This window comes from Trichoderma gamsii (assembly GCF_001481775.2).
Source record: "Trichoderma gamsii strain T6085 chromosome Unknown Scaffold_13.2, whole genome shotgun sequence".
NCBI classification, from domain to species: domain Eukaryota; kingdom Fungi; phylum Ascomycota; class Sordariomycetes; order Hypocreales; family Hypocreaceae; genus Trichoderma; species Trichoderma gamsii.
In genome coordinates, this window is record NW_020171350.1 from 756,995 (window position 1) to 784,964 (window position 27,970).

General features: G+C 46.3%; 9 protein-coding genes across 9 annotated transcripts; 2 read left to right on the forward strand and 7 right to left on the reverse strand.

Annotated features, from left to right (window-relative positions):
* Positions 1-597: 597 nt before the first annotated feature.
* TGAM01_v204668 (hypothetical protein) lies at positions 598-7,425 on the reverse strand (the record flags this gene model as incomplete). Its single annotated transcript, XM_018804435.2, has 8 exons — positions 598-2,214; positions 2,275-3,033; positions 3,085-5,303; positions 5,358-5,503; positions 5,564-5,645; positions 5,711-6,698; positions 6,751-7,051; positions 7,106-7,425. 8 exons carry the CDS (start codon positions 7,423-7,425, stop codon positions 598-600), a joined length of 6,432 nt encoding a protein of 2,143 aa, XP_018662248.2.
* A 1,169-nt stretch (positions 7,426-8,594) lies between these two features.
* On the reverse strand, positions 8,595-9,148 carry TGAM01_v204669 (hypothetical protein; the record flags this gene model as incomplete). Its single annotated transcript, XM_018804434.1, has 3 exons — positions 8,595-8,652; positions 8,724-8,920; positions 8,978-9,148. 3 exons carry the CDS (start codon positions 9,146-9,148, stop codon positions 8,595-8,597), a joined length of 426 nt encoding a protein of 141 aa, XP_018662247.1.
* Positions 9,149-10,120: 972 nt separating this feature from the next.
* On the forward strand, positions 10,121-12,288 carry TGAM01_v204670 (hypothetical protein; the record flags this gene model as incomplete). Its single annotated transcript, XM_018804433.1, has 6 exons — positions 10,121-10,312; positions 10,375-10,430; positions 10,494-10,664; positions 10,725-10,895; positions 10,970-11,101; positions 11,169-12,288. 6 exons carry the CDS (start codon positions 10,121-10,123, stop codon positions 12,286-12,288), a joined length of 1,842 nt encoding a protein of 613 aa, XP_018662246.1.
* Positions 12,289-12,649: 361 nt separating this feature from the next.
* On the reverse strand, positions 12,650-12,778 carry TGAM01_v204671 (hypothetical protein; the record flags this gene model as incomplete). The annotated part of the gene is made up of 1 exon (XM_024549483.1): positions 12,650-12,778. One exon carries the CDS (start codon positions 12,776-12,778, stop codon positions 12,650-12,652), a length of 129 nt encoding a protein of 42 aa, XP_024405823.1.
* A 326-nt stretch (positions 12,779-13,104) lies between these two features.
* On the reverse strand, positions 13,105-17,727 carry TGAM01_v204672 (hypothetical protein; the record flags this gene model as incomplete). The annotated part of the gene is made up of 8 exons (XM_018804432.2): positions 13,105-13,668; positions 14,130-14,299; positions 14,526-14,961; positions 15,121-15,401; positions 15,805-16,588; positions 16,809-16,982; positions 17,030-17,521; positions 17,575-17,727. 8 exons carry the CDS (start codon positions 17,725-17,727, stop codon positions 13,105-13,107), a joined length of 3,054 nt encoding a protein of 1,017 aa, XP_018662245.2.
* Positions 17,728-18,913: 1,186 nt separating this feature from the next.
* Positions 18,914-20,431, reverse strand: TGAM01_v204673 (hypothetical protein; the record flags this gene model as incomplete). Its single annotated transcript, XM_024549484.1, has 2 exons — positions 18,914-20,288; positions 20,352-20,431. The coding sequence occupies 2 exons, from the start codon at positions 20,429-20,431 to the stop codon at positions 18,914-18,916; spliced, it is 1,455 nt and encodes a 484-aa protein (XP_024405824.1).
* A 932-nt stretch (positions 20,432-21,363) lies between these two features.
* On the forward strand, positions 21,364-23,068 carry TGAM01_v204674 (integral membrane protein; the record flags this gene model as incomplete). Its single annotated transcript, XM_018804431.1, has 3 exons — positions 21,364-21,473; positions 21,585-22,487; positions 22,960-23,068. 3 exons carry the CDS (start codon positions 21,364-21,366, stop codon positions 23,066-23,068), a joined length of 1,122 nt encoding a protein of 373 aa, XP_018662244.1.
* Positions 23,069-23,105: 37 nt separating this feature from the next.
* Positions 23,106-24,769, reverse strand: TGAM01_v204675 (hypothetical protein; the record flags this gene model as incomplete). The annotated part of the gene is made up of 4 exons (XM_024549485.1): positions 23,106-23,835; positions 23,890-24,011; positions 24,080-24,357; positions 24,415-24,769. 4 exons carry the CDS (start codon positions 24,767-24,769, stop codon positions 23,106-23,108), a joined length of 1,485 nt encoding a protein of 494 aa, XP_024405825.1.
* A 1,366-nt stretch (positions 24,770-26,135) lies between these two features.
* Positions 26,136-27,601, reverse strand: TGAM01_v204676 (hypothetical protein; the record flags this gene model as incomplete). The annotated part of the gene is made up of 5 exons (XM_018804430.1): positions 26,136-26,224; positions 26,281-26,535; positions 26,599-26,674; positions 26,726-27,272; positions 27,324-27,601. The coding sequence occupies 5 exons, from the start codon at positions 27,599-27,601 to the stop codon at positions 26,136-26,138; spliced, it is 1,245 nt and encodes a 414-aa protein (XP_018662243.1).
* Between the last annotated feature and the right edge of the window lie 369 nt (positions 27,602-27,970).

Here is a 27,970-nt window from a genome sequence, read left to right on the forward strand (position 1 = left end):
TGGGTTCGGATCAATCGTATACTCTTCGTAGCTTGTCCTACTTAAGTGTTTGGCCTCGCTCGGCACACTCTCTTATATGCAAAAGCTTCCAGGTTTTCGTTACATACAAAGCAACAGATAGGTAGGTATTCTGAGGATCGCTATGCGTCGGCATTCCAGGGCGGAATGACAGGCCAATTAGCAACAGGTTAGTTCATTCTCCAGATTAGTTCCAGGATTGGCCACTAAAACGAATTGCTTCAGCTAGCTAACGAAAGCCCACAACTCAAGCCCCACCAAACAACACACGTAAGAAAACCAATCGAAGTTGACTTCAAGGCCGATAACGGAAAGTATTATTCACGCTTTAAAGGTGTTAAGAAACATGCCAACTATAATAGCATAGTCAAGTATTTGAAGTGTGCGACAAACAATATGAGACGGCTTCTGGATGAAATACTATATGGAAGTGGATTGAAGAGACTTGAAGCGCATAACTTACATCGTACATTAATCAAAATAAAATCAGTATTAAGAATTAAGCTAGATTTAAGAATGAATCGTACATAGAAAACCGCCGCACTCTACTTATATCCGTGTATTACAAATGACCGCCTTCTATGCGAATGCACTCTTGATAAAAGCCGCAACTCGCTCCGTGTTCTTGCCCTTGTGTAACATTGTAAAATGATTCGCATCCTTTATGCGTGAAATGGAAAGATTTTTCTCGCCGAGCAAAACGTCCCAGTTATTGCCGCCAAAGTTAGTTCGATTCTCAAGCAGCCACCGCATTTCACGCGGGTCATCATCTCTGTATTCTGGGCGTTCATCAGTGCCCTTGCACACACCATCTTCAGCCCATAGGATGAATGAACGCGGTGCTGGCGCCTTATTGTTCAAAGCTTCATCCCAGGGCACTGGCTTCCACTCGTCGAGCGCATCGATAAATGCGAGGAAGTGCGCCAATAGCCAATCGGGTGCTTTGCCATCTCCGAAGAGGCCCAGGCCATTGATAAAGTCAAACAGTCGTGCAGGTAGCTTCTCCAGACCGATTGGATTGGGAGAGTCGAGGAAAATGAGACGATCAATAGTTTCTCCTTGCCGTGTCATTTGAATCGCTGCTTCATAAGCACAGATGCCTCCTGCGGACCACCCGCCCAGGTTATAAGGTCCTTGTGGCACCCTTCGTTTAATCTCTTCAGCGTAGAGTGTAGCCAGACCCTTGAGACCAAACCGCACCAGCTTGTCAGCAGTTTTGAGCCAGGGGCAATTAAGCCCATATACACAAACGTCTTTTCCAACAGCGTCAATTGGCCCGTATGAAACTGCAGCGCCGGAACCGTCTGGGAGAAGGAACAGCGTATAGAGCGCAGTCTTGGGACTGCCTTGAAGGAGAATGGATGATGCCCGATATTTGTGCAGCTCTTCGGACATGTCTGGCTCAGATTCCTGTGGAGTGGCTGACTGGAACATGTGCTTGAAAGAGCTAAAGTCGGGATAAGAAACGAAGAAATCGTCGTCAAGCTCAAGTTCTAGCTCCTCGCGAAGACGGCCAAGCACGGTCAGCGACATGAGTGAATCCATGCCCAGTTCACCAAGATTAACGTCATTCATAATCTCGCTCGTGGAAACACCAATCTCGTCTGCCAGAATAGCGCACACGTCTTTCAACAGGCTAGAAGAGACAGATTCTGGCAGCGGCGTAGTCGCGCTGCTGGTCAAAGTCGTGAAAGCCTCGCTACTTGAAGAAAGGCCTCCAGTCTCACTAGACTGTTCAGTAGACTGTTCAGGTGAGAAAGTGCTGTAGCCAAGGTGGGCAACAAGATCAGCAACCGTTGCGCAGGTTTCGAATACCGTCGATTCAAGCTCCAGACCAAGTTCTTCGCGCAGTCTTCCAGCGATTTTCAGGGACAAAAGCGAATCAACTCCATTGTCTGCAAAGACAAAGTCATCTTGGACACTGGCCGAGGGAATGCCAACCTCATCAGACAAGATTGCGATGATAGGATGCATAGGATTTCTTGCAGCAGACGCAGTAGACGCCGACTTCAGAGCCGCATCAAGCTTCAGAGGTTCAACTTCAGTATGGCAAGAGAGCTGAGTCAATGATACAGAGGTGGTACTTTTCACGGGAAATTCTTTAGCAGCTGTAGGACGAGGACGGGGTTGAGCCTCGTTTGTAGATTTCGGTGGCGGCATCGCGCTGTTCAATACCTTTCGGGAAATACCTTGGAACTATAGACATCATTTTAATAGGAGTTCAAAAGATTAGATGGTTCGAATAGCTTGACTCACTTTAATGTCACCACAGACTGCCACAACGCCTTCATCATCAAAGATGTATACGTCTCCGCCATAAATGGTGCCTTCCATTGGTCGCATCCTGACGTATGTGCGATAGGTCTTGTCTTTGTGAAATTTCCTAACGGCTCTAAAAGACTTCCAGCCATGGTTAATAAAAACCTGGTCCTTGGGAGTCTTTGCATGCCCGTTCATCAAGAATCCGGCAAGCTGCCCACAGCTATCTATCCACATGGGATTGCACTGAAAGTCGCCCTCGTCGACTTGGAACTGGACCAAGCCGGTCGCTTCATAGTCTTCCGCATTGATGATGGCCTCTTGGATACCCTTGTAGGCGTTGCTGTAGTCGACCAAACTGGAGAAAAGTTTGTATATCACTCCGGAAGACAGACGGCTGTAGTGACCTTGATCAGCTTTCTGTTTGAGCCACTCAATGCTTCGTTCGACGTAGTATTGAGTACTGTCCCAGTCCGCTTGCCAGATTTTGGGCCGTTCGAAGTGAAGTTTGCATTGAGCATGATCAACAGTCTTTTTACCCTTGGCATCTACACTGTATATAGACATTTTTGCCACTCTGCTATTAGTCATATCGTGCTCGACGTTGACCCTCAGAAGCATGGCTGGACCGTCCTTGTGGACTAGAGGCTTATGGATAGTCATATCCTGGATGTCTACTGCATAACCCTCGAGGTCTAGCCGATACTTTTGAAGGATATAATTGCCCAAAGTCAATCCAAAATCGCTGTACAATGACTGAAACAGTATTAGCAAATAAAGTCGACAGGCAAAATAATGACAACTTACCGATGTGCAAACGCGATTTCCATTAACAACGTGACCGAATACCACCTCATGCAATTTTTCGCTTGTAAATTCGCATTCTGCCGTGAGATTAATTTTCTCTTTATTTATCATCTCCTCGACGATTCGATGCACAGAGGCCGTTGAGAAGGTTGAAATAGGCGCTGGCGCTGCAGCAACTGGCTGCGGAGGAGGATCACCTCGTGTGAGTAGCCAATCATACACATAGTCAATCCAGTACTTCTTGTTGTCCCAGCTGTAGGCGGGTAGCCGTAGTACCTCCTTGCAAGCTTCAAAGTCCTCGTGGTACGCATCCCAGTTGATGGATATTCCCTTGCAATACAAGGTCTCGAGACTCGAAGCCAAGACTTGCCATCCATCCTTATTGCGCATCAAGGAAGGGACGGCGATAATATCCTGCCCAAGATTGGCTTTCAGGAGCGTTGAGCACACTGAGTGTGGGCCTAACTCAATCCAGGCTGTTTTCGCGGAGATTAAGCCATCATCTTTAGCGGATTGTAAAACTCCATGGAAGTTGACGGCTTCCCTGCAGTGGTCTCTGATATGCTTGGCTTCAAGAGACGGTGTCTCACCGACCTGGTAAGTTGTGCCTAGCAGAGGGCAGCCAACCGGAATGTTCGGAGAGTGGAAGGTGACATTAGATGCAATGGATTCAAGCTGGTCTAGAATAGGATCGACTTGGGCCGAATGGAATGCAAAAGGAACATTGACCCTTGTTGCCTTGATGTTGTTGGCCGTAAGCATTTGAGACAAATTCTCAATGTCGGCTACACGACCACTGACAACGGTATCTTGTGGGCCATTAATGCAAGCAACATCGTGAATACTCGTATCCAGATGTTTCCGAATGCCCTCCACGCTGCTTCGGACTGCCAGCATCTCGTGACTTCCAATGGTGCATTTTTCTTGGAGGAGACGAGCTCTCATTCCAACGAGGTAGATTGTGTCGCTTGCTGTGAGGACACCGGCGACTTTGAGTGCGGCATAGTGGCCTAGACTGTGACCAACCACGTAGGCTGGCTTCATGCCCAATGCTATCCAGAAGCTCGCGAGAGCCATTTGAATGCAAGTAGTACCGAGTTGGACAACCAGCGGCTCAAGATCGTCAATGGCGACAGATCCATCGACAAGTGGCATAAATGAAGGGAATCCATGTCGTTGAGCGAGAATGTCGTAGGACTCGATTTCCTTGCGGAATGTTGCGTACTGCAGTAAATGCTGCCCTATGGCGTTGTATTGTGCCCCTTGGCCGCTGAATGCAAAAGCGACTGGTGTTTCTTCGGAGCGCCTATGAGTGTCTCGTTTGGCCATTTCATTCAAGGCACTCAACAGCTGCTCGCAATTTGCAGCTGGGATGGCAACCCGGAATGGATGATGCATCCGTCGAGCCGTAGTTGTATAAGACAGCTTGCGCAAGAAGTCATCTGCACCTGTTTTCTGCTGAACAAAGTTTCTCAGTTTCTCCAAGTTTCCTCTGAGAGATGAAATTGACTTGGCAGATACCGTCACAACGTGAGCTGTCCGAGGATCGGGTTGTGATGAGTTCGTCGTGAGTTCCGGATAGTCTTCCATGATCAGCGCGGTGTTGCCACCGGCGGCAGAAAAATTGTTGACAAAGGCACGGCGAATGTTGTTCAACTCACGCTTTCGGTCCCACCGCGTGGCAGACATGGCAATATGCACGTTGCGTTTCTCCAAATCTGTGGGAAATTTGTGATTGATTTTGCCTTTGATGCCACAGTGAGGTGGGATAAGGTTCTTTTCCATCATTAATAAAACTTTGATCAGCGCCGTAACACCAGATGCAGACTCAGAATGCCCGACGTTTGCTTTAGTTGATCCCAAATGGAGGCTTTCGTGCGGCAGTCGTGTATAAGACGGAGCAAAACAGCTGAGGACCGATGCCATCTCAGTAGCATCGCCAGCCTGTGTGCCAGTGCCGTGCATTTCTATGTAGCTGACCTGATTAGGAGGTACACCAGTTTCAGTGAGGAGTTTGGAGAAGATCTCCTCTTGAGCTCCGCAGTGCGGTCTGGTAATCGAAACAGACTCCGCAGAATGGTTGGTATGCGCGCCCAAAATGACTCCAAGGATGGGGTCATGGTCTGCGATTGCATCGTCGAGCCTCTTTAGAACAATGGTGCCAACCGCGTCTGCGCGACAATAGCCATCAGCCGCATCATCGAACGTTTTGCAGTTGCCTATAGGGGTTTCATTAGCTCAAATCATCAAAATCGCCGCGTGAATACACATACCTTCCCTGGCGAGGAAATGCCCACGGTCCAATCCCACAAAACTATCAGGATTTGACATGACATTCGTCCCACCAGCGACCGCTGTGTCACATTCATTGCGCCAGATCGCATTACAGGCAAGGTGGATGGCTGCAAGACTGGACGAGCTGATTGGAGATATAATGTTAGTTGAAAGTTATTTGAACAAACAGCATGTAGAAGCTTACCAAGCGGTGTCAACGCTCACTGATGGGCCGCAATATTTGAAGAAATAGTTCACCTTGCCTGGAGTAAAGGCTCGATTTCCGCCTTTTCTCAAGTTAGTAATTGAACAAATAAGGTCAATAAAAATGTATCATGGACTGAGCCCTCACCTGGAATAAAATAAGTGTCGACGTTTTGGCCGCAGCTAACTTCTCTGTAGTCGTCGCTAGTCATTCCGTAGAATACTCCAACACGGTCACGCTGAGTCGACGGCGTTCTATCTGCAACGATACCTGCCATTTCAAGAGCCTCGTAGGCTGTTGTCAGAGCCATTCGTTGGCCAGGGTCAGATTGTTCAGCCTCTTTTGGAGATATGTTGAAAAATTTTGCATCAAAAAGCCCCGGCTCATTAATCCAACATCCATGCAGAATCTTGCTTGTATTCTTGGTTTTGCCGGTTGGATCATAATATTTTTCTGCATTGTATCTGTCTTCTGGGACACGTCGATGGACATCGAGACCTTGGTAAAGCAAGTTCCAGAATTCTTCCACGTCTGCTGCTTCTGGAAATCTGCCAGACATTCCAATGATTGCTATCTTAGCATCGCTTGGTTTGACTGCACGGGAAGATTTTGAACCAGCATCAGCAGCTATACTCTCCATGATCTTATCCGCGATCGCGACTCGCTTAGACAGTTCCGGCGAAAACGACGCCTTGAAACTCGGACAGGCATTGGTTGCGACTGGGCACAAGATGTATTGGCCCGTAGAGCTTGCTTTTTTCAGTGTTTTTTGTACGTTCGCAGCAGCGTCGCGTATATCCAGGGGTAGAACGAGGATACTTTCAATGGCATGGTACAGCAAGTCTCGGAAGCAACTGTCTTCCAGCGTGCTGCCACTCGATGAGCTAGAAATGAAGGGAATTTTGCTTGACAGATCGCTAACCGATCCAACGTCTTGAAGGATTTGCTCAACATCTTTAGCAGCGAAAATGTGCGGTGCATGGTATGGTGCATGCACAGAAATGGGCGTGGATTTGGGCGTTTCTAAAAATTGCGAAGACTCTAAAAACTTCTGTACAGTTTCCGGTGGACCGCTGACTGTCCAAGAATTTTGACCTTTTGCGCTGACGTACGGCGACGACAAGGGCGGGATCATCTGCATACTTGGTAAATATTGGCTTGTAGAAAGATGCAACAATGTTACTTACGCTGCTGTCCCTGTAGGCTGCGATGGCCTTTTCAGCAAGTGCCAGCGGATATTGCGATTCTGCAACCACATGTGACCAGTAAGAGGAACCGTTGGACTTTTTATGACCGAACAAAGCGGCTGTTCGAGCAGCCAGGAGGCCTATTTGTAATGACACCCGGACAGCATCAACACCGGCTTGCACCAGCTCGCCCAGCGACTTTGAAGAGCCGACTGCGGCTGCAGCCAATGTTCCAATACATAATCCCGAGACGTAGTTGTTTGGGTGTGATGGGTATATCTCATCGCAGTCTCCGAAGTAGCTATGTAATGTTGTTAGCATGAGGATGATAGCCATAGAAGCGAGGATATCCTACTTGATAAAGGCACAAATCTGGTATATCGTCGTCAAGGTGCTGTCCAGCGCTGCATTCTTGTCCTTCTTTAGCCCCCGAGCAACAAGATTCTGTATACTGGAGAAAGCCGGAAACCATTGGCGTTCTGCGATTGTAAGCCGAGCTACCTCTTGCCTCAAAGCAACATTCACTCGATCGGTGAACAACGTCAAGTAAGGATTGTTTTTCTTAAGAAGGAGTAGCTGTAAGTTCGATAGGCTAAAGCTACTTTGATCTCCAAAAACAAAAACTCGAAAGGAATCAGCCTCGTTGCCGGACTTGCTAATTGTCAAATGCTCCATGATGGCAGTCAAGTCTAGCATACGAGGATGAAATGAAGAGTAGAAAGCCCAAAACAAACGACAAACATATGGCACAATCAGTCCTCTATTAACTCTTCTTTTGTTTAGCTTAGGTAATCCAAAAGGGAAGCATTTCACTGCATTAGTGATAAGACTCTCTCTAGGATGATCTCATCAGCAACCGCTCGGGTCAGCCACATACGGTTTCAGAATAAGAAGGTCACAAGAGTATGTATTGTGACACCTTTACCCACGCGAACGGCTTAACACATATTTTGACATGGCGCGCTATCTAAACTTATGCTTTATTCGGTGAGACACGGGCTAAGTGCGTACAGGAATGACTCGATTTTGGAAACCAGGATCATTCGTTGGCATCAAGGGAAATATGTCTTAGTTGAATCGGACAATTCCTAACTACATTCAAATATATATCTAGTTGAGATCCGATCATGTCGCTGCTCAGGCCTTTGGGTTTTTAGCTACGATGCGAGACACTAGCAAAATGTATATACATTTTGAAAATCGAAAGTTGTTGCATCGATCGAGATCTAGGGCCCAATATATGGCCCCGCCGAAAGCGGCATCTATACAAACATTCGGCCCATTTCTGTAGGCTAAAAATAAAGTTAAATAGACATGCATTCCGCCACAAATAGTACTTAGGTATGAAGATACGCTTGACGCAAACATCTTTTCTGTCATGGGAATCGATAGAGAACATCGAGATCGTATATTCATCCATATGCACCACCTCCCTTCAATTACTAATCCAAAACCCAAGAATAATTCAATACCACGTTACATTGACATACCCATCAATTCCCACCAGTATTCGGTATTACAGCGCCCAATGGCGCATCAAAGGAAGACATTGTGACTGTTTACTCATACTTGCTTCAATACGTACGTTTCACTCTTAGTCTCACAGTTAGCATGATGCTTCTTCAATGAACTGGTACGACATATATGTCTCCCTTGTATCATCATATAACTGAATAGTTTGACACCACGGAGGGGCTAGTAGAGTATATAATTCTCATGCTGAGAAATGCGCTTGTATTCTTAATGTTATTCCAACAGCTTCATTGACCAATCTCAAAGAAAGAAGTGTGTTCTTCAAACGTCTACATCTGTATGCTGAGGCTAAATTACTCCACACGTGTTGTTCATTTGGGTACAATCTCATTGTTATCCAAAAACTCTTCAAAGTAGCCAATAGTCATCCTACCGATAGCAGCATCGTCAATGTCTATTTTAATTACACGATATTCAGTTTTATACGGCGAATCACTTACGTTGACCTTTGAGTATCAGCAAAGTTTTTGTGGTCAGGAGCGACTTTCTCCATGAAGCGTGGATCAGCTTTCATGCGTAGAAAATCTTCCATATTGCGGAATACGAATTGCACAATACAGTCATAGTCAGACAGTTTCGAGAACTCGGGGTCGTAGAGCTTGAAAAGCAATGGTCGACTTTGGCTGTCGTTATGGGTCTAGCAAAGTGTAAGAGGTTACAGTCAACAAATTGCCAAACGAAATAAACGACTTACCATGTTATACCGAACAATTCCATATTCCTTCATGAGGCCGGTGACTAAGGGAGCATGAACCTTGGTCATGTACTCTCGGTACTCCGCTTCACTAAGTCCGGGTTTGCGAAAAGCAGTGATAGTGAGACATAACAACTGCTGGGGTTGGGGAACCGAGTCTGAGATAGCCATTGGATCTTCTTAGGCGCTAAATGTTTTTACGATGGACAGAACGCAGCTGCGTAATGGAGCTGGCGATGTGATTATTATAGGTCCAGTGTAAGTGAGCCTCCAAAAGTAAAAGGAAAATACCATCAAAGACAAGCTTATGTAATGAAAGTGTCTGGAACTAGTTTTACAAATGTAAACAATACCGCGTTCATCAAAGTCAACCCTGCATTCGTCATTGACAGCTCTGCATTCATTGGCTGGCTCTGCGTTCATGGGGCTATTCTGCGTTCAGCAAAGCGAGTCTGAGTTCATGATAAATAATTGATCCTTTAGCCCACTGATCGGCATCTAAATAGTTCATGAAGAGGCATGCGGATGGATTTTCGGTGAATAATCGACGATCGCTATGCCCTTGTTTAATTTGCATTCCAGCGCGTTACGAAGCGACCCCTAGTTAGTATTCATGTTGGCAAACTGCCTAAGTCGGAAATTTGTGTCAGCGGCAAACAGCGGTTCGGATAAAGTGAGCTAACCTTGATTCGATTGGATTGAGGGCAAACTCTTGTAAATCTGTCCGAGGTTGATTGTATGGCTGGCCTATCATGCAACGTTTTCATTTGGATCCGCCCTATAACACTTGAAGTTCTGTAAAGTCCGCCCTCGTCAAATCATGAAAGCGAGCTGTGCACATCTGATTGCAAATGATTGAATGCGCACTCCGTGCAAATCATTGGGAAAATCGTAGCTTTCGGAAACTTCAAGTTGTACGAAAGCGTCAATCTACCCTACAATTCTTTCAAGCTGACATAGACCGTTATGCCATACCATTTCGCCATGTTATCCATAAGGTATGTATTTGGGCACTAAGTCATCCCTCAAACGCGTCTCCTTTCTATATAAGAACAACATTGCAGTCTTATACAGTTATTTCTCTTCAGTAGATGATTCAATCTTGTTCATTATAGAGTCAAGCATTCAGTATCGGCGTTCATGATGATTCGCTTTCCTTGGGTGCTTTTGTTAGCGCATCTTTTTTACTCTACCACTTGGGCAAAGACTGTCTATGAAACTTTGCGCATTACATGGGAAGAGGGGGCTCCGAACGGGCAGAGCAGAGAACTTATCCACACCAATGGGCAATTTCCTAGTCCAACGCTTGTCTGGGACGAAGGGGACGATGTTGAAGTGAGTAGTTACTCCTCTGCGTTAACATCTTTTGTAATAGGTACTAATGTGAGCGTCAATAGATAACCGTCATTAACGACATGGCGAAAAACGTGACCGTGCATTGGCATGGCCTTGAGTATGATCAGCACCTTCTATTTTTTACTGGGAATAGTGACTGACTCGGAGAGTCTGTGATTAGCCAAAAGAATTCTACCTGGTCTGATGGCACCCCTGGCCTTACACAGCGCCCGATCAAGCCTGGAAACAAGTTTGTGTACAAATTTAAAGCATCGCCTCCAGGAAATCACTGGTATCACTCCCATGAGAAAATGTCTCTGGTTGATGGCCTTTATGGTGCAATTCACATCAGGTTCGTAATAAATAATGCTATTCTCTTCAACGCTGTATGGACCAACTAATGAATATGTAGGCCAAAACAAGACCGCATGGGGCTTTGGAGCCAAATCGTCAGCGATTACAAAGACGTCGAAGCTATGGAGAAAGCCGCTCGTGATCCAGAATATCTAGTGGTATCTGATTGGAGCCAGTATACTTCCGAAGAGTACTGGAAGATATCCACTGATTCAGGGATGCTTGTTTTGTACGTTCATGGCCGGCGTTTGCTTATTGCACCTTTGATTTCTTCTTTTATACGGCGACTAACCGTTGTTACAGCTGCCTTGACAGTATCTTAGTCAACGGAAAAGGAGAGCTTTATTGTCCAGGCCAAAAGTTTCTCCAATCAGAGCTTGCTCCAGGCCTAGTTGACGATGCATTCCCACCTGGCACAAAGGTCTCAGACAAAGGGTGAGCAATAGAGCAGGCGTTATCTTATTTCTGCCCCGTATCACATTGCTGACTTGCGTTTTGCCAGATGCTTCCCAGCGCAACTTGATCAAATCCAGGGTGGCCCTTGGAACGTCACTAAACGCCCAGATCTCATACCACCACGTGTTCAAGAAGGCTGTGTCCCATCCAAGCATGAGAATGCATCGATAACTGTTGATCCGAAAAAAAACAATGGCTGGGTTAGCATGCACGTTGTGGCCGCCGCCACTATCGCTCAAATTGCCTTTTCCATTGATGACCATGAATTTTGGTTGTACGAAGTTGACGGAAACTATGTTAATCCAAAGAAGTTTGTCAGCATGGTAATGTCTGCTGGAGAGACCTTCTCGATTATGGTCAAGCTTGATAAAACCCCAGGGAAGTATACGATGCGCATTCCCAACTCTGGAGTTTCTCAAGTATTGGGAGGATATGCCGAAATGATCTATGCTGGACATGAGCAAGACCAGAGATCAGATAAGCCATATTTGTCATTCGGAGGTAATCCGATCTCTCCAGAGGTTGAGAAAAACTCCTACTTTCCATGGCAGCTGGAATCGGACCACATGGAACCGTGGCCTCCGAATAAGCCTCGACCAGGTAACGCCGACGAGGAACATCTGCTCGCGGTTGGTCGTGTTGGCGCACCATATAATTACACCATGAACACCAAATACCTATATCCCATCGACTTCCAAAACAACGACCCTCTGCTATTCTACCCCAATGCAACTGTGGGAACCGAAAATGACAACCTAGTGATTCGCACCAAGAATGGATCTTGGGTTGATCTCATCTTGCAAGTTTCCACCTTGCCAGGCGACACGTCAGCTTTTGAGCATTTCATGCATAAACACGGCAGCAAAACGTGGAGAATTGGCTTTGGAACTGGTGTCTGGAACTATACTAGCGTTGAAGAGGCAATTAAGGAACGGCCCAAGGATTTCAACTTGGAGACCCCCGGCTTGCGCGATACGTGGCTCACAGCGTTCTCTGTAACAGGGGAGGCTTACTGGAATGTTTTCAGATACCATGTGGATAATCCCGGCCCTTGGCTGTTCCATTGCCATATTGAGCTTCATTTGATGGGTGGAATGGGCATTGTTATTATGGATGGCACGGATGCATGGCCAGAAAATATCCCGAAAGAGTACCAGCTTGATTAACAACGGCAAAGATAATGTATAGAAGTTTGCACTAAATATTAATACTTAAACTTGTTTGCAATATACACGGTTCTTTCTGGCGCAATACTGGCAATTCAAATTAGGCTTAGACATCAAAATAGTATTGTCTCACTGACCCTATCAAATAAATACCAGCTACGTAGTGCAGCATGGCTAACGCTTTAGCAAGTCATTTGAGATTCCAACCGCAGGATCGGGACACATTCTAGATACTATCAGTATTTCCAACATCCATAATTTGAAGATAACCAGAGAGAATCCAGCTAACACAAGATATTTATCTCTACTTAGGTAGATTAATTGACTATATAGCTTGAAGATAGACAACACTTTTGATCCTTTATTGTTTGCTCAGTCGGGATAAAAACCAAGGGACGAGGCGTTTTAGTGTAGGGTGGCTCCACGTTAGAGAAAGTGGCACTTTAATTCTAAATGCAGCTTGGAAAGCTTGTCGCAGCGCCACTGTCATGACGCTATCCAGTCCCAGATCTGAAAGTCGAGTCTGTGAACCAATGTCGTTAATGTCATCCATCATCAAAACTCTCGCAACGCATTCGGGAAGTCGTTTGTCAACCCACTTTTCTCTCTCTAGTGGATGAGTCGGGCACAGTTTCGTCCTTGATAGTATCAGTATTGGTGGTGACTGTAGCCATGCTGCTGGCTGTTGTTTCCAAGCCCTTGAGCTTTATCCTGGCCCGCCGCACCACAATATCCTCCAGTAGCGGTATAGCAGCAGATTCCCCTTCAAGTAGAGGCAAGCAGCGCGTGACAACAGCGCTCTTGACATCATACTGACTAAGATGCTCCCAAGCGCGGAAAAGCTTCACCCGCTGTGATATCAGTAATACCCTTGCTGCGCAACTCCGTCATGAGAAAACTAGTGCTAGTGGCCATACCGAGACCGCGGACGGCTGTGAATTGAATTGCGACAGTATTATCACCTCGTGCGCGTCTATATGTTGCCAAGGCGTTAAGGGAAGCATTGCTAGATCCATATGACGCCTGTCCAACCGTGCCAACAAGCTGTCTGATAGACGAATACATGATGAAGAAGTCTAGCGACCTGGGTGGAAAGGCTTTATGAAGCGCGAGTGCGCCATTGACTTTTGGAGCTAGGAAACGTGCGAATGAGTCGCGGGTTGTCTCAACGAGAGAACTAACCTCAAGAATGCCAGCGGCGTGAATTACTCCCAGCACAGGAGGGACGTTGAGTACTCTGATTGCTTTTAGCAAACGTTCAGCGGCGTCTGGTAGAGAGATGTCGAGTACTAGGGTATGTAGAGCAGCTCCCTGAGCTTCAAAAGTTTGAACGCGACTGATTACAGCTTCAAGTTTAGCTTCGTCAGCGGCAAGAATCGACTGGTAGTTGCGAGGTGGTAGACCGCGGCGGGAAACAATCACAACGCTTCAAGCCCCCCGTCTCAATCAGAAAGTTATAGGTCTCTAAACCGAAGTCGCCCCAGTATATAGTGACAATGTGGGTTCCTTTAGGTTTCGGCATCAGTGTGTTATTTATACCGGGTGCATGCTTCTGGCCTTCTGACAAGGGCCTCATTATAGCTCGCCTGGGAAGACCGTCGTCGATCCGAAGTATATCATATTCGTCGGCATATTTAAATAGCCGAAATTGGAAAATCGCCTGGTGACTCGCTGTCTATCAGCCCTCCCCAGATATCTGGATGTTCCGATGCAATGATTCGCGCCAGCCCGTAAAGCGCTCCATGAGCGAGTCCTGTGACAGATTCTCCAGAGAATACACAATTAGTGAGCACAAAGAACTTAGCTAGCACAAATTGGCCAATAGCCACTAAGGCTCTGACAATGCTAGCAGTTTCGCAAACGAATTCCTCGGCAGCATCTGCAACCTGTGCCGCTGTTGGGATTGCTGGAGGAGCAGCATAGACGACTATGGTTCCCTTCTCGCTAAGAGCAGCTGAAAGATCAGAGAGCACGGCATGTAACCTTTGCAACTCTATTTTCGAGTTGTGTACTATAAGCTTTAAGTAGTATTAGATCGCTGGATATCATTATAACGTGCGTTAAGTCCCGTGGTTGTTCTTTGAATGTTGGCGGCACCCAAACAAGCTCATGAACTAGGCTCCCGCTGCCATCGACTGCGCGATTAACAATATCTGATAATCTCATTCCTTGAAACATTGCCAGAAGGCTGCCTTGCTGATCAAGAATGCGAATATCCGCTGCGTGATAATTGGCACCGATGTGTTTTTGAACCATAGACACGTCAATGGCTTTGGATTGCGCCGCCATTTCAGGTGTAGCAATTGTGGACCATGAGCATGAACTATGATTAACCCAAATTTCACGGCCGCCAACTTCGGGCGAGGAGGCGGCTGAAAGAACCGAGATTTGCTCGCCTTTCACAACAACGCTCACAATTGGTTCATCGCTTCCTAGTGATACTGGTACATCGAAATTGACATTGGATAGCAGTAATGCGCCTGTGGTTTGGTGGAACGTATTTAAGTAGACAGCGGCAGGAATGATATCGGTACCATCTAATGGATGTTTACCAGGGAAAGGCTTCGTAGCGGTGCTTAATCTGGCAGTGTAGCGGACAACGTTGGTGCTTGGATCGATGATACGCTGGCCAACAAGAATATGTTCCTTGGCATCATATTTTTCCATATCGGCCTATTTTGTACCGATTACGTTCTTGACATTCAAGCTCCACTGTCCAGCAAAACCCGTCTCGGCATTTCTGTAGTATTGTTTGTGTACCCCCGAAGTTCCTGGGACAGATGGACACCAAGTCTGTTTGTAGCTGCGGTTCGCCTCGAAGTTAATGCTTACGCCTTTTATGTATAGCTCTGCGGCGAGTTCCATGATTGCAGCATCCAAACAAGTATTTTGCTTCGTAGTGGCGAGGGTGGCCATGTCGCCGTAGTCAAGACCTCGATCTAGGAGCGTCTCGTTGACCGAGAAGAGCACAATAGGATGTGTCGAAACCTCAACGAAAACGCGGTAGCCATCATCAGCTGCAGCATTGACTGCTGATTTGAGAAAGACCGGACCAATCGTGTTATTAGCCCAGTATTCAACGCCTCGAGGTCGTTTGGTCCGCGCGTTACGGTCTGAGGTTGAGTAGATGGGCAATGTGGGTTGGCGGGGCCCAGAGCATCCGTTAAAGACTGCTCAAGAGGGCCAACAATTTGGTTGAGCATAGGACTATAGAATGCAATATCAGTTTTGACACGAACCGCTTTTACGCCGTGAGCGTTCATATCTGCAACGTATGTTTCCAAGGCATCAAGCTCACCGCTAATGACGCAAATGGACGGGGAAGAGTCAATAGCAGCCACCAAGTCTTGTCTGGTGCCAACCCCCCCTTCTACTTCGGCAAATGGACGATTGATCATTGCCACTCCCCCTTCCGATTGCTGACGAATAAAAGTATACAGCATCGCTCGTCGCGTCACGACCATGTGCCCTCTTCCGCAGTCAAACACCCTGCCACAACAGATGCGGCAATCTCACCAGCTGAATGCCCAATCACAGCCTCGGGGACCAAACCTCTCGACATCAGCACCCGGCTTAAGCCAATTTGCACAACACAGGTGAGGATCTGGATGCCTTCTGACAACTCCAGAAAGTCACCGCTTGCCAATGTATCTAGAATTGAAAACCCTGCCTCGCTTTGCACAATAGCATTCAGTGGATCAATGGCTTGACGAAAAACAGTGTTGAGCAGAAGCTCCTTCCCCATATGCCTCCATTGAGCACCGTGTCCAGAAAAGACCCAAACTGTTCTCCGTGCCGGGTCGCTGGATACTCCTACGATGTTGCCTTTTGAAATATAATGGCCTATCGCGGCTTTATCTTCTGCAGCTGCTTGCAGGCAAGTAGTAGCTGCTTCATGGCCATCTGCGATAAAGGCTAGCCGATAGTCATGGTGTGCCCGGCACTGAGCCAGAGTGTTAGCGAACGCCTTGAGAATCACTGCTTTGCCCGCAGGAGATGATAGCCACTCTGCAAGGACTCTAACTTGCTTTGCGAGTCGTTTCTCTTGGGGCACTGAAACGAGGAAGAGCACACGGGTCGCATCTAGAGGACTGTTCACAGCGATAGCAGTAGCTATCTCGAAGTAACTGCCAATGAACTGCTCGACAATGGCATGTGATACAGTTCCGCCATAGCCATAGGAGCATACAGCAGCCCGCCGTGGTTGGTTCTTTTCTTCTGTCCATTCCGTCGTCTCATGCACGACCTTTAGTCCGGCTTCTGCCCAGTTGACTCGACTATTAAGCGTCTGCAAGTGTGTCTGGGGGCCAGTTCGCCCTTGTTCACAGCAAGGACTGCCTTGACCAGGCCAATTGCACCGGCCGCGGCCCCCCATGTGGCCGACATTGGGCTTGATTGAGCCGACATAAACGGGAGCGCTAGCGGACCGTCCCGCAGCGGTGCCATAAACGGCAGCAATTGCCGCCGAGCTTTGTGGCCGTGGCATGGGCTTCGATGTAAGAAATGCTCAGGGGATCTACTCCCGCTTGAGCTAATGCTTGCCTCGCCTCCAATTCTTGCGCTTTTGAATTAGGGGCCATGATACCGTTGGTCTTTCCGTCCTGCGCGACTGCAGAGCCCTTCAAGATGGCCTTGATATTGTCGCCGTCAGCGATGGCCCGGCTGAGACGCTTGAGGATGATGACCGCCCCGCCCTCTCCTGGCCATAGCCGTTTGTATCATCGTCAAACGACTTGCACACTCCCTCAGGATGTAACGCGCCAGCCTTGCCCAGCATCAGCGTAATTGCCGGCGCTAGAAGGACATTTTCACCTCCGACAATGGCGACGTCGGATTGGAGATTTTGAATTGCCCGGCAGCCCAAGTGAACTGCAACCAGCGATGATGCACATGCAGCGTCCACGACCGTACTAGGACCCATGAAATCTAGATGATATGAAACGCGATTCGCCACACCTTGAGGCGCTGAGCCAATCCCCCTCCAAGGCTCTATACTGGGTAAGTCTTTGAGAAGCAGACGGGAGTCGACGCCGATAAAATCGGCTGTGTTAGAGCCGACAAGGCTCTTGGGATTGAGCACAGCATCCTCGAGGGCGTCCCAACTAAGTTCGAGGCCCAAACGTTGGTGCGGATCCATCTGCTCTACTTCTTTAGGGGATATGCTGAAAAAGGCTGCATCAAAATCTTCGACGTTATGGATGAAGTAGTCTCTGGAGATTGCATTGGATATTCTCTGTGCAATGCGGAGTCACGTCGGAGCCACGGTTCCAATCGCTGCCGGGACACTTCGCCAGAGCCATCTTGCTTAGCCAGCAGAAACTGCCACAACTTCTCCGGCGAAGTATTGCTGCCTGCGGTTCTGCAAGCCATCCCAACAATAGCGATGCCTTCTGACATCTCAAAGACTTGGCTATCATTCGTCTCAAGGAAAGTCTTCATCTTATCAAGGCTGGTCATCACTTTGAACGTCTGTGTAATGTTTTCTGAATGGTAATAGAACGACAATCTGGGCGCACTAGGCACATAAATAAGATATGTTTCAACTGTTCAACGTATTGGAAATTCGTCGTCTCGGCTAAGTGTGTATAGTGAATAGTATCTATAACAGTCATAGCTATGTAAGAACCCCAACTCGATAAAGTCGATGTGGTATTATGTTAGTACACATAGTGCTTATTCATTGGTTAATCGCGGACTGTTTAACCTTTCGAGTTATTACTACCGGAAAAATCGCGCCATGGGACGGATGCCATACATCCACAATTGACGAATATTACTGTATTTACTTTTATATGCAGTATGTAGGGTGGTATCAAGAGCCTAATGGGGTGATCACAAGGGAGGTCAATGTAAAATTGCTCCAGGAAGATGAAGTCTTATCGGCAAAGTAGCTTTGGAGGTGTACTGGGTTTCATTCAATGCAATATACGTCAGTAACAATGAATAAAGGAGTGGCCTATCAAGTATCGTGTAACAATGCTGTGTACCTAATGACAAAATCAAGATGTTCAGACATCTTTGAAGCTAAGCAGGGTAAAACACTTATCGCTTCCAGCCGATTATTTCCAATTTACAAAAGTCTATTTCACGTTATGTAGTTATTGCCGCCCTCTACATAACTAGGACTTAACAAGTATCAAGATATTTGCCGCCCTTGTTTTCCACGTTTGCGAAAATGCCGGTTCAGGCGCTCATGGCGTCCCCCTGCGTAGGAGTTATTCAATGAAGTGGTCAGGCGACAGTCGGTCTTTCACAACCAGACTAATGGTCTTCAGTATATCTGCCTCGATTTAAAGCCTGGATGATACGCTTATTTAGAATATACCAGAAGATAAATGATGTTATATATCGATAATTTGCAAGCTCAATCTTTGTCACGTTGTTATATCTGTTCTTGCGTTGCATGGCAACAGCTGGTAAGTAACAATATTCATGGCATTTAATTAGAAGTTTTATCTTCTTCAGAAGAAGATTACTTACTAGTAATTCTCATAGGCCTATCTGACGTACACTTAATATAAACCATGTCATGGACGGGCCATCAATGATATTGGTTATAGCGTGAAGATTAATTACACATATGCTTACACAACTGCTAAAAAGTGCTCATTATTAACTGGCGTCTTTAAAATCTAGACCTGCGTGCCGGGTCTGGCGCTAACAAAAACATATCAGCAAGCTCTGGAACTCCTCCAGAAACAGCAGTTCTCACTAAACCAGATTTCCCCACCACTGATAAATGCTCCGCAATTTGCACAACAATTCTAGAATCCCAAAGTCCTTCTTTCCAGGTTATAGAACGAAGCAAGTCGAGAGATTGCTGTCGTATAAATACGCAAGACGTGGTTGTAGCTGCAAAATATAAAGGAGCAATTATGCCTGTGTCAACTAAGAACGTCGATTTGGGATTAGATGATGCTAGTATCAGATTTTTCGACAACTCGTTGATTCTAGTGCATTGTGCGTTGGAGGATGATGATACAGAGCTGATATCACCTTGGAGATCAAGCATAAGAGATGTTGTCTGATAATGTAATTCTAGCAGTAGCAGCAGCTTTAAATCTCTTGCATTCATGTTGTTTGCTTCATGCTCAGAGAAGTCATCAAAAGCCTTTTTCCATTGGGCAAATCGTGCTTTTATTCCCTGGAGTAAGACCTGCCTCGAAGTCGCACAATTGCTAAATCCTGCCCACGGCAGCTGCATTGTTGAAGATTTTGTCGTAAGGATGTAGAATAGCCGAATCTCAATTTTGTCTAGTGATAATTGGGCACTGCGAAGACTAGAAAATAACATTGATGAGCCAGAATTGTTATCTAGTAATTCAACGTCGACAGTAGCGGCCAAATATGGCTGCCGAGAGTTCAAAAAGGTTGTAGCCTGCATATCCAAGCGTCGAAGCATCTCTGATATGTCTTCTCGAGTCTGGCAGCTTTCAAAAGACTTGACTTCTTTTGTTCGCCAATCATTCATGATGCTGAGGCCGTTTTGTAGGTGAAAGAGCGCCATTTTATGATCATCTCGCGCACTCTCAAAGGCGATAAAAAGTATGCACGAGGTCAAAGCAAATTCGATAGGATGGGAAGATGGAGCCTGTCGTAAGTGCTTGATAGACCTGTTATAGTGCTGAAGGGCGAGTTTATCGGGAGCCAGCTCGCCTTTAGAGCTACCGTCGAGATGCTCATAAAGCGCGCTAAGAGCAAGCACTGCATGGAGCACGGCTGGCGAAGCCTCGCTGAGTTGGAGGACTGTCTCGTTCCAAAATCTGGACTGGTTGTCAAACCCTGTCAGATAAAGCAAGGCATGATGGCGAAAATATTCAAAATGCCGATATTCATCTTTCGTTTGAAACGTTCTAGATGATATAGGAGATAGATGATCCGCACGATGGTCTTGGTGATTGAGCAGAGGCTTGCTGTAACCGAACCCTTCACAGAGGCGCCCAGTTTTTCCGCATCGCACACAAATCGGCTTCGTTTCGTCACACTTCACACGTCGAACTCTACGTGAAGCTTAGGTTAGTACTGCTTTGTCGCCTGGAAGATGAAAATCGCTAAACGCATACTTGCATGTATAGCAGCCCCTCCTAGATTTGGAACTCTTCGCTCGACGTTTCTTGACAGTCGCTGGCTCCTTTTTACTCATGCTGTTTCGCGGTCCAAATAGTTTTGGTATTTACAGAGTAGAGTCTTTGGAAAGAAAACAACAGTATCTATTCACTATTACCCTAGAAAGCTGTTTCAGGGGCTTGTTTGATGCTTGCGTTGGTCATTCGTAATGTGGCGCAGCTCAGTACCTGCCAGTTAGGCCCAAAACTGATGCAAGTAACCACCAGCCTACCTACATGACGGGTGCTACTAGCTGTCACAGCCTCTGGCCAATTTAGTGTGGTAGAGTGCGGTCTTCAACACAAATTGAGCTATATTTTAACTATCTCTAGCTATTTGACAACCCATCGGAAAGACGTAGGGTATAATTTTATAAGATTGGATGTCGGTTATATTAGTTTTTCGAATAATTTGTACCATTTACGGCCGTTGCAAATGCACAATGAGCCGTTTGAATCCCTTACTAGGTCTTCAGTAAAAGACTGAAATAGTTGAAGCTTCCCTCCAGAGATAGCGCGGTTCCATAAACTCCACTACGGCGTCTAGATTCGCGGGCTCGTAAAATCTCATGCTAAACACGTGATTTTCTATCAAAAGGATCAAAGAGCCATCTCGCAAACGTTTAAAGCTAGCCTGGGGAACGCGTTCTCCGTATGTATCACATAGGTAGCCATAGGAGGAAGACAACATCAGCACTGAAATCTATGCTTCTTGCCCCCATAGAAAAGCTAGGTGTATTTATAGCATGTTAGCTTATAGAGCTCAGCCTCTAAGGGGGTCAAAGCATATATGTACTTGCGGCCGTATAGAAGGACGACTTACACGTGACGCTATGTCAATGAAGAGAGTGAGGAAACTGATATATAATGAGACGAATTAACACATAATCTATAGCTCAGTTGTACACCTTTTTTTCCTTCCTCAAAGTCACTACACTGTAACCATTGTGGATGGTCAAGGTGCAATACAATGAACTCGTCCGCCATTCAACAGCCGATGTCCTCGTTTGACAAGACTATCTTATACTCTTCTCCTATAGCCTTTATTCTATCATGCTTTTGGCTATTCCTCTGTGGAACGTTTGTCTTTGACATTATTCATTATTTTTTCCACAAGTTTTCCAAATCGAGGCATCGCTTATTACGACTAATTGGAAAATTGCACGAAGTACACCACTTCTACTTCCACAGGCGTCTTCAATTCAATGATTACTACCTCTGGCACAACATATGTTTTGAACTTCCACTGGAACTAGGGTGTCAGGCCTTTGGATCATGGCTAGGGTGGCTCATGTTAAAACGCATTGCCATACTTGGTTCTGGTGGCGTCTCTCAGCGTTCACTTCACGGTGTTCTAGCTATAGAGGTGGTCAAGATAGTTATCGTGGCTATGCTCAGTGGACGAGATTCTAACCACAAAACTTATGACCAAGTACCGAAAAACCCCTACAAGTTTATTGTTGGCCCAGAATACCACGCTCTCCATCATGTGGATCCAGCAGCATATATGGGCTCAACGTTTTATTTCTTTGACTGGCTTTTCGGTACGGCATACACACTGAAATCTCGACGGGTCACCATGACTGGCGCATCTGGAGCGTTTGGAAAAGCCTTAATAAGAGAACTACACACTGAGTCCGTAGCTTGCATTCAACAACTCAAATTTGGAGTGGATTGGACCTACACCAATTACGATGCAGCGATACCGACCCTTGCTAATACGGATATTTTGATCCTAGCTCATGGATCCAAGAGACACGATGTCTTGAAAGCCAATTGCGATTCGGCTGTTCAACTCATATCTTTGTTCAAACAACATCGGAAAAGCGACCCAAACCAGATTGCTATTCTTCCTGAAATTTGGTATGTCGGCAGCGAAACTGAGCTGCATCCGTCCTTTGGCATACAAAACCTCCAAGCGTACTCTACTTCTAAGCGCGCCTTTCTTCCGCATGCACGCAAATTATATGATGATGATTCAATTCTCTATCGCCATATTGTCCCAGTAGCCTTTCAATCAACTATGGGTTCGGCAATTCTCTCAGCGCAATGGGCAGCTCGAACCGCAATGTGGTGGATTCGCAGGGGTGCAAGGTTTGTCCCCGTAACCTACACAGGAATTGCATATCTACATTATATCAAATTTATGTTTTTCACTAAAAAGCTGTGATAAGAAATTTTGCTGTGGCGTCATATTGGGACAGCTGTGCTATTATACAAACTACTCCCTGCTTGTTATCAAGAGCTGCATGTCAAAGTAATTTACATTTATATAGTATTCTCTTCTTAAATAAACAGGCCATACAAGCCATCATGGGGGCCACGTAAACTAACAACGCGATATGCCGAGGAGAGCTAGTTATCACGTCAAAAGAATTTAGAATGTGCGCTCTATAGCTTAAATATGAGATATATAACACTAGTAAATCCCGAAAGAAAATCGAAACTATCTTATAATCCTCACAACATACGAAGCCAAATTCTAGTCAAGCTGCTCATGACTTTGTATTTGGGCAAGTCAGTTTCAACACTGACAGAATTTGTACACCCACTAACATTCCCCCAGACCTTACGCAAATGGTGTCAGAGCCAAAGCTAAAATCTTCTTCAGCACGGCTTTGACCATAATGATAAACAAATTATCTCAAATTATCTTGCAAGAGGAGGTATACTAGGACGCCGGGTGGTTTCAGTATTCTGGCGGGTGAAAAGTCATGTTATCCACCACATAGAGCCATTTTGCACCCTTTCATCGCTTGGTCTATCAAACACCTCTTCAAACCACAGCACGCTTTTGAGGAGCTGCATAACATCACTCCAGTCCGATATTCCGTGTCTTTTTAGAAACATGCCTAACGCGCGGAAAAACCAGGCCTCATCAGGTTCTCCCTGAAGCCCGAATCCTGCCATATAGAGCATCCATATTTGCAGTATCCAGGCGTCGCCGATCCAGTCACTCATAAGATACTCATAGTTTACCAGAAGGTGGTCTTTCAGTCTGCTGGCAAGGGTACCAGTGTATGACGGCATTATGCCCAGGAAACGCCGTACGTGATTAAGGTAAAGTAGCATTCCTAACCGGCAGGCCTCCTGCATGAGAGATCCCGCACACGCTGGGTCGGCGGGTGGCCGTCGTGAAAGAAACGTATGCGCCACTGGATTTACCCACGCACCACATCCATCCCTGCTGTGGATGCTCGGGTCTGGACTTTGATGCTGAGGTAGACTGAATGCATCAAAGGAGAAGATGGCTACAATCTCATACGCGTGTAACCACTCCCTGTGTTGGACCTGCGACGAATCGTTCCAGATACGGGTTACATGATCTATATGAGTGCGCGCGTTTGTGGAAGACAGAGGCAACACGGAAAACTTCTCCCATTGCCGTGGTGATGGATAGCTTGGAGGGTGGTCAAACACGCACGCACCACGAAGTTCACACCTTTTGCAGTTCAGTATAGCAACCCAAAGCCCATAGGGAAAGTGTTCTGCTCACCAACTAATTGTTATTCTCAGCTCCTCATTTTGTTCAAGAGCATCAATGCCTCCTGCTCGGTTAACTAAGTGCTGAAGACCTTGGTGATGTATAATCCACATGTCTCTATTGCCACAAAGCTCCTGCACCTGTACGGTCAGCCTCAGAGTTTCAAGACGCAAAAAGAAGGTCTTGGTTAGCTATCACACACCTCATACACTAATAGCCCAGTAATTGCACTTATAGCATATTCTAGATCCCTTTTGCCTGTGGCCTGTAGTGTTACTTGTAGAGAAGACAATGCTTTTACATGAAATCTCATAGAGTCATAAGTTTCAGCAGCTTTACAAGCTCCTGATCTCATTATTGTTTCGTGTAAAGCGGAATTGGCTAAAATCTGGAACATTGTTGACGCATATCGCATTCCGAGAGTGAACCAGGCGTCTCGCAAGTGTATTTGGGCTCCGCCATTCTCGCCATCACGAAACACTACCACCATCTTCAGTAAGGCTACAATTAGCTGCTGAAAGTGCAAAGAGAACTCACCATCTGACAGAAGCTGACGTCCTCTCGCGTCACTCTCGAGCTGCACCCCAATTGGTAGCTTCACGTGAGATGAAAAGTTAGAGAGAGTTGCCCAGCGCCGAGGAAGCCACCATGTCGGCTGGAATTGGTACAATTTCTTGGCTAGATCGAAATTGGCCTTCGTCGTCGGTTTTCGGCGTGATTTCCCCACATCTTTCATGGCGTGCTGCCGAATTACTCGTATCTGATCCGAAGAATTTAGGTGGTAGCCATTGGAAAAGTTGACAAATGCGAATTTGTTTCCATGTTCCATCCTCTCGCTGCGCATAGATGAAGCGCAACGTGTCTCATCATCCCATATCATAGCATGCGACATAGAAGCAGTTACCCGCAAAACCGCCTCATATTAAATGTGTCGATGCCACGAAAAGATTCTGAAAACATACCGGGTGTTATTCCAGATTAGTGGGAAACTAGATGTCTCAACTTCAACCTCCGGCATCTCACGTGCTTACTAATAAGAAGCTTGTTGGCAATGACAAATACCAACCGCGTATTCTAGTGTAAACCAATAAGATGTTCTGGTTTTGTTCATTATACGCCGGGGCATTCCTGTAAGAGTTTAGGTGTTGTTGGAAATACCCCGAGTGGAAGTCCTGGCTTCAGCTTCAGGAGCAGGGAAGTCAATATCTAGCCCTATGACGCCAACAAGATTGTGATCCTGCTACGTATGTTGCATGAAGCGGTTGGTGAGATTACTAACTTACCTACTTAGCTGACCAAGCTTAAGCCGTAGGTGAGACCCCAGTCAGGCACGACTTTAATTCATTTATAAGACTTGCAGCATAAAGTCGCGACAACAACATCGTTACCTAGCATAGGTAAATGTTTTTCCAACACTATCTCCAGTATGTAACATGCCAATAGAGCAGTGGTGAAAGCATATAAACCAGTGCAGGAAGCATATATCAGTCTCGTAGTACACAAACTCTTCCAGGCACTTAGAAATATTTTAAAATTCAGTTCGCTGGGCATGCGATTCGCTTTGGACTGGGCCGGTTATTTGTCGGATTGAACGAATAATCAAGCTTCGCTATTCCCGCGCGCGCAATGGATTAGCTCGTCGTGCATTTCTCAGCAGAGACTAGGCGAGCCGATTCCTCTGTAAGAGCACCAATTGCCGCTATGTAACATCCAGTAAATGAGCTGACGTGAGCTCTGCTGCTGTCAGAAGCTAAAATGCTAACTTATGAAGCCAGCAATTAGGCCTAGCTGCGCAAAGGTAGGCCGGCTTTGGGAATTGCTGTTGCTGAAACAGCTTTCTAATATTTATTTCTGCACTTGGTTCAGAGAACAGTACTTCTCTCACCAAAGCATATTAGTCCATTTCTAGATATCCTCATTCTTGATCCATAACAAGAGGTGTAACGGCTAGCAGCAACACTAAGCATGCCTACCGTTTCAACGGGGCCATCGGACAAGATCACGGTACACAGGCAGCGTGAGAAAAGCAAAAAGGGCTATTGAGCAGCGAGAACGCAGTTACACAACTAAGAACTTGCTTTTAGAGGGCAGAGCACCAGCGGTGTTGTATCAACTTTTAATTATATCTAGTTTAGAGGGCTGCCATTTGATGGTTGCCGTCGCCATGCTTTTACTACATCACCCATGGCCAGAGTATTGTTTATAAATACATCTTCAGAGGACTCTCCGCGGAACGGTAATATCCTCAGATCAAGTATCTATTCCCAATAGGTTGCGATTTCTCTTAAGTCGTGCAAAAGTGCTGGAGGATTATCGAGGCCCGGAAAGTGGCCACCAAAATCATGATCTACATGGTCATCAGCCATAGTCTTTGCTACTAACTTAGGCAGGGGATTCACGCACTGTTATACATCACCAAATTGCCGACCTTTGCGACCACAGGTTCAGGCCAAAAGCCGACATTGTACTTGAACGCACTGAAGAGTAAAGGCGCGTCCGTATGCGCTTTTGTATATGATGTTTTGAAACCATCTGAGTTTTGGAAGTAGATGTATACCGATGAGAGAAACGTTCGTGTCAAGTAGTACAAGGACACAGCCAACAAAATCTCGTTGTGGTTTAGGACAGACGGACTAGTGCCCGCCTTTGGATCTGACCCTGTATCAAAAGTCAGTTTGTTCGCGCGCAAAGGGTACTGTTTGTGGCCGCGGTGTCACTTACATGAAATGTACTTCTCACCAATCCACGCCAACTGGCCTACAGGATTATCCAAAAGAGCCAGACCGATTGTATTGGGCTAAAACACATCAGCGTTTCGTCTTTATCTTCAAGATGACTTGCCCGCTACCTTTGTAGTCTGCTCTAAGAAGTAGGCGTTTCCGGAAGTAGCCCAGTCCATAGACCTTTGCTCTTCAAATTGCTGCAATGGAGATGATAAGGTGATATTCAGTGCGGCCAAGTCCGCCGCGGAGCTAGGGGCAGAAAATGGGAGGAACGCAAGATGCGCAGCTCGCACTGACGTGTTGAAATTGTCATAGAGACTGTAGGTCGGCGCACAACCCCAATCTGTTCCAAAGGTGGCAAATTGATCATAACCCAGCACTTCGCGCATCAAAGTGTTGAATACACGCGCTGTATCGTCTGTAGTCCAGTTTGCAGGTGGTTGCGATGAGAAGGCGAACCCTGGCAGCGAGGGAATAACCACATGAAATGAGACTGGTTGCCCCTTGGATGTTTTGCTTTTTTCTGTAAGATTATTAACAATAGGCAAGAATTCTAAGAATGATCCCGGCCAGCCATGATTAAGTAAAAGGGGGATTGAGCTTTTGTCAGAAGCTCGCTGATGAATGTAGTGAATAGTCAACCCTTCAATTTCGACAGTGAAATGGTTGTATCTGGTTTACATTAGCCCACTGCAACAACTGAAGCGTTATTTACATTCTCACTTGTTCAAAGCCGCTTCCTCATGATCCCAATTAAAATTTTCCAACCATTGAGTGCGTAGACTCTCTAACACATCGAGAGCAATGCCACTTGAATTGCCGAGTCCGGAGAACTCTGAACTAGACGGTAGGCGTGTCTCTCTAACCAGATCCATCATTCTCGGAACTCCAGCCGAGAGATCGACGGTGAATTTCTGAGGAGAAAAGCCCTTGTGCACAAGGCCATTACCCAGAACGATGCTCACGCTGGCGAGGAGAAATGCAAACTGTTTCTCCAACATTTTCGTCCGAATGATTCGTTTTGCGTTGAAGATCCAGAATTGGTTTACGAAGATGGATGTGGGCAAGGATGCTGAAAGGTGTTATTGTTGACTGCGATATCATGCTCGAATCCTGTGCTTTGGGTCATCACTACAATATATATAATGCTAGACACACCTGCTCTAGACTCTTTCCGACCTGAAATTGATTACAGTATCCTATGGTAACATAAGAGCTACTGAAGTTGATTACAACATCTATGGTAATATCAGAGTTACAGGCTTCTTAATGCAACTTAGGTGGGACCGCGCTGGGACCACATTCCTGGATCGGCTTAGAGCGATCTATCGCGCCTTTTTTGTTGCCTAGCCCACTAGGGACATGCTGAT